Source organism: Aptenodytes forsteri, unplaced genomic scaffold (genome assembly GCF_000699145.1).
Source record: "Aptenodytes forsteri isolate BGI_AS27 unplaced genomic scaffold, ASM69914v1 Scaffold136, whole genome shotgun sequence".
Classification (NCBI taxonomy): Eukaryota; Metazoa; Chordata; class Aves; order Sphenisciformes; family Spheniscidae; genus Aptenodytes; species Aptenodytes forsteri.
Window position 1 is genome coordinate 3,156,921 of NW_008796111.1, and position 7,482 is coordinate 3,164,402.

Sequence of the window (7,482 nt, forward strand, 5' to 3'; positions counted from 1 at the left end):
GGTGTGAAGCGGGGGGGGGGGCTGGCGCCGAACGGAGCCGAGGGGAGACGGGCTGTGCGGGGGCGATGCTAACGGAGACTGTGCCTGCCCTTGCTGGCACAGATCTATGCGGACCCTGCCAAAAGGCTGGAGCTGTATTTTCGCCCCAAGGACCCTTACTGCCATCCCGTGTGTGCCAATCGCTTCCCCACCTCCACCATGCTGCTCAAGGTGAAGAGGAGGACCAAGAAGAAGAAGCAGTTGGACACCGAAGAACAAGTCCAGCCGGAGGTCCAGTTCGAAATGGAAATTCTTGGGACTGTCACCACCGTTTATAAATTTCAAGGTAATCCTTGGATTTGTGTCCCCGTGGCTTAAAGACGAGTATGTCTGATGGGAGAGGGAAGCGTTTCCCTCTAAGAACTTAGGACTGGAAGGACAATCGAGTCTCCTGTTGTTACAGCCTCTTTGCTGTATAAACCTTTGCATAAACTTATCAGACTCCTGCTCCTGAATGTTGAGTGTTGTAAGAAATGTTGTTATATTCACAGCGAACTTCACAATGTTGTAACTTTTGTTTCTCACAGGAATGTCTGATTTCCAGTACCTGGCAATGCACTCTGGTCCCGATGGCAAACAAACCTCCATGTATGACAAAGTCCTAATGCTCAAACCAGAGAAGGAAGAGTTTTTCAATAGAGAATTACCTCTCTACATCCCACCACCAATTTTCTCACGTCTGGACACTCCTGTTGACTATTTTTATCGGCCAGATATACAACACCGGTTAGTGCCTTTTCTCATGATGTAGTAAATAGCTGTGTTGGTTCTGGAATGGACAGGCAGTGAAACATTTTGCTGGTTTGATATGTATTTCTAACTGACGAGTCCTCAGGATTTCCTTTTTCATCACTTGAAGATGCCTCCAGTCCACTGTGACTTCAATGTTAGTATTGGATCTCTGCTCTTGAAGCATCAGAGCAGCACTAAGTACATCGTTCATGTATTTCACCTGTTTAAGCTGCTGCCTTGTTCTGTTTTATCCCTCTTGATTTGGCACAACAGAGGCAGGCACGCTTGAAAAACTGCCTGGACAGCAGAAACCTCGGCAAAAGTCCGCTTCAGGACTTGCCAGGTGAGGGCGCCCGGTGGTCCGGTGAAGATGACTGCCTCCCCCAGCACGCTACGCGCAGTGTGGGATGCAGTGAGCCTGGCTTTCTGCCTGCTTCCAGTGGGCTGGAGCCGAGGGGGGAGTGTGCCGGAGTCGATGCCATATGTTCCTGTGACCGCACTCGCCGGACCTGCTCCCTCCTGGCCCCCGGCTGGTTTTGCCAGAAGAACAATCTGCGAGATCTCCCACGAGAAACATCTTTCGTTTTCTCACCGTAGTCCTTCATCGGCGCTTAAAAAACAAAAAATTATCTTAACTGCATTTCCATCTTGCCCTGTCCCTGTACCCTACTGAGCTGCAGTAATTGCAGTAGAGCAAATGCAGAAGGTGAAGCCTTTTCTGCTGCAAATACATTTCATACAAATCAGCAGCCAACTGCCTGAGGGTTTTCTGCCAGACAGTACAGGGGACCTCGGTCACTGTGCAACTGGATGTAGCTTTGCAGGGTTTTTCCCATTCAAAATGTCTTTCCTCAATGGTGTCACGGTATGTGATTCCAAAATCCCTAGGGAGGTGGGCCCAAAGGCCCAAAGGTAAACCAACCCATTGCTCACACGGCTGAGTCCCTTCTCTCCCGGAATCTGGAGCGCAAACTTCCGTTTTCGCATGTTCCCGTGACAGCTCCGAGTCCGTGTGTGCCACGGGCAGAAACCAAACCCGATCCTTTCCCTCTTTCTTAGGGAGGGATACAACAATCCCCAGGTGTCTGGTGAGAACCTGATTGGCCTCAGCAGGGCCCGTCGCCCGCACAACGCTATCTTTGTGAACTTTGATGATGAAGAAATCCCAACTAAACCCCTGGATGCTGCTGTACAGACCTGGAAGAAAGTGTGCACCAATCCTGTGGACAAAAAGGTGGAGGAAGAGCTGAGAAAGGTACGTGCCTTACTCCTGACTTGAGCACTATAGTGTGGCATGCTGCGTAGGAAAAAACTGCATGCAGCCATTTTCTCTGAGTTCCCCAGAAATTCCTGGTGATTGTAACTGATACAGCAAGTATCAGTAGACGCCACTGGCACTGCTGCCTTCAGTTCAATTATGGAAGTCAAGATTTGAATCTGTCTTTGCAGCCAACTCACGTTAAGTTCCTTTTTGTGCCACTAGTTCTTACATTACCGTTCTGATAGTTCATACTAAGGGCCAAAGGCTCCGATACAGAAGAACGTCCACTTGGAAAGCTGAACTGCCGTTGGTAACCCACTTCCTACTGTTTCCATGGTTGTTTTATGTTTTCTGTATTATTCTGTATTATTTTAGCTCTTTGAGGTCCGTCCTGTCTGGTCTCGGAATGCAGTAAAAGCCAATATCAGCGTCCACCCGGACAAGCTGAAACTTCTCTTGCCGTATTTGGCCTATTACATGGTAAGTCTGTATATCTGCCCCCGTGCCTGTCCGAGGCTGCTAGGAGGCAGAGCAAGGGAGCATCACCTGGGTGTTCCCTGGTTCTTTACGCTTTCTGAGGTCCTACCACTAAGTACCTGAGCTTAACGTTATGTAAAGAGAAAGAGGGAAGGAAAGCCTTGCTTTTAAGTTAAAACCATGGAGGATTCAGTATCTGTTCGCTCCATTGGTTCTAATCGGCTTTGCAGTTCAGTCAGACACTCAAATTGACTGTCCGTCTGGCAACGATAGCAGAACTTTTCCAAACAAACACTTCATTGTGACCTTGCAAGTTAGTTTGTAAAAGCATGCAAATATTTGGGCTTTGATGCGTTGATTGCCCAAGTTTCAGTATATAAATACTGGTGTGGCAAGTGAGGAAGAAGCTGGTAAAAGAAATAATTTTTGGGCAACGAGGGGAGATACGAGAATTTTCTAAGCAGCTCTGCAACACTACTGTTTTTTTGTAACCCATCTTCCCCCATGTGTGTTTATACAGTTAACAGGTCCTTGGAGAAGCTTATGGGTTAGGTTTGGGTATGACCCCAGAAAACACCCGGAAGCAAAGATTTATCAAGTACTGGACTTCCGAATTCGCTGTGGAATGAAATACGGTAAAAGGGCCCAAACCACAGAGACGCTCTCTCTACTTTCTGGTTAATCCTGGTACTACTTTTCTTTTTACTTGTTTTTCAAACTCTTTTGCCATATTTCTGCTCTGATGAAGATGACACCTTCTGAGTTCATTGCTTACAGTAGTTCTTCTGTTAACTCCTTTAATACTTTATTTCATAGTATGCAACATGTCTTTCCTCATTCGGCATATTCCAAACCCAATGGACAGCTGGCTGACTTTCCTCCTCCCTGTGTTCAAAGCTCAAGTAGCAGACCATCTTCCCTCCCGCTCAGGGGAGGCACTGAGCAGTAGATTCTGTTGCTTACATAGTAGCTTTTCCTCAACGACCTCAACATCTTGTGCAGGACGCTAGGTCTCAGACCCTGGGACGTAGGGTTCCCATGCTCTGATTTTGCAGAGGGCAAGTTGAGGGAAAGGACTTTCTGACGTCATCTAGTAAGTCCATGGCAGAGCTGGCATCCAGGCATTACCGTCAGATCGCATCTCCCCCTCTTTCCAGGTTAAAGGGTTTTGTTGGTCTGATAGCTCTCCTCTCCCCACCTCGCTAAAGTCAGCATATCCCGAAGACCACCCTGCCCTTCACGCACCCATCCAGTTCCTCTGTTACTGAGCTAGGGATATTTTCTGCAGGGCTTGCTCTCCGTTCATTATTGGTTTTCTTTTTTCACCTCTAGGTTACGCCCCTAACGATATGCCCGTGAAAGCAAAACGCAGCACGTATAACTACAGTCTGCCCATCACTGTCAAGAAGCCATGTATGCTGTGCCAGCAGAAGGGCTGTCTGGCTCTTCTGTTTCTTTGTTTACCCCATCCCAGTCACAGGTAGTGAAGGGTCTTCCCGCGTTCCAGCTGAGCCAAAATTGGAGCTTTATTTCTGGTTGTAATACGGTGCTGCTGTTAAAGCCAGTAGAAGAGTCTCCTGCTGGGAAGTGGTGTGAGAGACCCGGATGCACGTCTGGCTGAGCCACAGTATCTGTTAGCAGACAGGAGGGAGTTCTGCAAGCACCACTGGGGGAATTCAGCATTCGCTTCTGTTCAGTGATGGTGCAGAGTAAGGGGAGAGTTGTTCTCTTTTCTTTGTCGAGGGATAGTAGAAAAGGTTAAAATTATGAACAAATGCGCTGCGGAAAAAGCCGCCAAACTCGCCACCTTTCCTGTGACTGTCCAGTAACGTCTCTGAAGAATGAGCAACACAAGCTCAGCTGCTGGCTTGGGCTGGTTTTTGCTGACCAGCAGAGTTGAATCAACATAGAGAAGTGACAGTACAATGCCACAGAGTGAAAGATGTCCCTAATTAGGACTCTCTTTTTTTTGTCTTTCAGTAAGTCATACAGTCAGTGTACATGATCTGAAACAGGGGCTTGGTACGTCTGGTGCATCGGGTGCAAAAAAGCCTGCCTCCAGCAGGTATAAACTGAAGGTGAGCATTACTCTCTTTTACCACAATCTCGAAATAGCTTAGTGAAAAAGGGGTATTTCCCGTTTCCCTCCAAAGGGGTGTTTTCCCACTCACAGTTGTGAGCGAGCTGATGTTCTCAGGCTTACCTGGGAAGCTGCTAGTTGTACATGTCACTACAGAACTTCACCTGCTGTCCACTGAATGTATTTCTTACATGCTGCAAGATGGGATTGGTACTCTCAGCCCTAGCCTTAGATGTGATGAGCGTTTTGTTTCAGTTGATAAAATTGGAACTTTATGGGCAGTGAAGTGCAAAAAATCACCATGTGTTTATCAGGTCGTCCTGCAAAATCCAGCAGGACAAAATAAATACTTAAACAGGGGTCTCTTATTCTTCCCTTTTTGCTGGAATGAAGCCTATGATCCACTGTTATGCAGTAACAGGCTGCAGACAGACCTGCAGTTTGAAGAGATGAAGTGTGGTCTCTGCACAACTGTGCTGTTGTGACTGTGGCTGCAGTGAAATTTCGCTGCGTTCCTCATTCAGCTTTATCTTTTGCCATATGCAGACCTATGCCTGGGAACTGATTTGCGTTGGAAGTGCCTTGTTCTTGAATCAGCCCATTGGAAGTGCTTTTCAGTTATGCCAGAGTTGTCCTGTTACACCATAAAATGCACGTTAATCCTTTCCTTCTTTCCTCCTCTTAGGAATCCATCTACATTTTCCGAGAAGGAGCCTTACCCCCTTATCGGCAGATGTTCTACCAGCTCTGTGACTTGAATGTGGAAAGGTATTACACACTGGCAGCTGAGTCTTCTGTTAGCGCTAGATTTCAAAGCCTATCGTTTATATCCAGTCCGTTCCCCTCTCTCTCCTTGACCAGAAACTTAAGAGGTGTTTAGCTTCTGAATAAAAATAGAACAGACTTTTCACACATGAACTTCCTTTCCCAAATGACAATTACGTGAATAACCAAATATGCTAGTCCAACTCAATGAAGTAAAATAGAAGTAAGCCATAGTCTGTCTCATTTGAAGCCTACATCTGAATGTAGAAGGCTAACGTTTCCTTCCCTTTTGCTGCTGTTTAGCCTACAGAAAATCATCCGTCGGAATGATGGCACAGAGACAGAATGCACAGAGCGGGATGGGTGGTGCCTTCCAAAGACTAGTGATGATCTGCGAGATACCATGTCTCTGATGATAAAGCAGATAATCAGATCCACAAGACCTGGTAAGGATGCTCATGAACATCAAAGTATATTACTACCTTGCTGCCTACTACTGCAGTGCATTACTACCTTCCTGATGGTGTCGAGACGTTGTGGGCTGAATAAGGATGTTGCAGTCAGCACTGGGGCAGTAGCCTTCCTGTATTTGCCTCCTCCTTTGTGTTACATCTGGTGTTCTTTGTGTTCTAGCACATTACAGTGTGTGAGCTGAGGCTGTCGTCCTGCAGGATGAACGTCGGTTGGGATTAGGAATGGCTGGGAGTAAAGGTTTTCTGTTTCGTCTTCCCAGTATCATGGCCTTCAGGTTTTAAATGTCTTTGCCCAGTGATAATCAAGATCTTATTCTTACTGATGTATCTGTTGCTGGTACTTTGCTTTTTATTGATGTTATTAATTGAAAAAGGAGTGAGGGAATTATTTTTGCATGATGCTGGGCCAAAGGAGTATCCCAGTGAATTCGGTCAGAATCCGCTAGGAGAGGAGGCACAGCACTGCAGATCTGCTGCTGTTCTGCTAGCGTTCCTGGAGTATGAAAACAGATTGCTTTGGGCTTGATCAAATTCTGTTATGTGCAACGTTAGCTGTGCCCCTCTGGCTTCTGCCTTCCTCTCACTGGTTGTATGAACTCTACTGCAAATGCCCCCAGGGTTCACTGAGGGAGGCATCACGGTGTCTGTCTGTCTTTCTTCCCAATTAAGCTCTTTTCTCAAGTACAACAAGCAGCGAAGATGGCAAAGAGCAGCTGGCATATGAGTCTGGAGAGGATGAGGATGACGAAGAGGAGGAGGAAGAGGACTTCAAGCCTTCTGATGGGAGTGAAAATGAAATGGAGACAGAAATTCTGGACTACGTTTGAACTCGGCGAGCAGTCTGGCTGCCGTTGGACAGAATCGTCTCTGCTCTTGTTCCTCGAGTGCTGAGGGTTCGGCCACCATGCCCAGGATGTGGGAAGGCAGAACTTGCACTAAGATGCCGATGACCTGTCTGCACTGACTGCTCTGCCTGCTCTGCCTGCTGACGGGCGTCGTTCTGGATGTTTGGGAGCCAGTGCCTACATTTTCGTAACTGCGGGCTAATAAGCCCTCAAGCAAGCTCAACAAACTCCCAGGAAAGAGCCCAGAATCCAAACCAGCTGGTAATAAGCCAGAAAAGAGGAGAAGCTGCACTCCCAAACCTCTCCATGTGTGGGAAGTGCACCTTGGCCAGGTTGGTGGCCATGTGGAAAACAGAAGAGGTGCCTGGGGAGGTGCTGGGGGAGCACTCTAGTGCTACTGGAGTCCCGAAGGCAGGTGCTGCCCTTCTGCTTGTCTAAGGGGAATGAAAATACTGTGCCGTGCCTTCAGCATCGAGCCTCGCTGGTGATCTTGTGGAAATAAAGCCAGCAGGAAAACACACTTTCTGGCAGTGAATAACTCCCCTCTGCGCGATGTCGTGTATGTTGTCCTCCCTAGCTGATGCACTTCTCAATTCCGTTTTGACTTCCCCAGTGGTTAGCAAGGACGGAAGGAAGCAGGCAATGGGGCAGAGCTTCAGGTCCACAGAGGCTGGCCACTCATTAGTCTGCCATTGCTGGCTGCCTTGTTACCACCCAGTCACAGAAATTAAGGATCTGCTGGCATTTTCCGGGTGTTGTGCATTCCCCAGTGTGTTACGAGTGCAAGGTTTCTCGTTAGTTGCCGATCAT

General features: G+C 47.6%; 1 protein-coding gene across 1 annotated transcript; it reads left to right on the top strand.

Annotated features, from left to right (window-relative positions):
• Nucleotides 1–108: 108 nt before the first annotated feature.
• On the top strand, nucleotides 109–7,186 carry GTF3C5 (general transcription factor IIIC subunit 5). The gene is made up of 10 exons (XM_019474086.1): nucleotides 109–325; nucleotides 567–765; nucleotides 1,831–2,026; nucleotides 2,408–2,512; nucleotides 3,030–3,144; nucleotides 3,842–3,922; nucleotides 4,490–4,587; nucleotides 5,275–5,357; nucleotides 5,658–5,800; nucleotides 6,497–7,186. Exons 1-10 carry the CDS (start codon nucleotides 199–201, stop codon nucleotides 6,652–6,654), a joined length of 1,305 nt encoding a protein of 434 aa, XP_019329631.1. The 5' UTR covers nucleotides 109–198; the 3' UTR covers nucleotides 6,655–7,186.
• The last annotated feature ends 296 nt before the right edge of the window (nucleotides 7,187–7,482 follow it).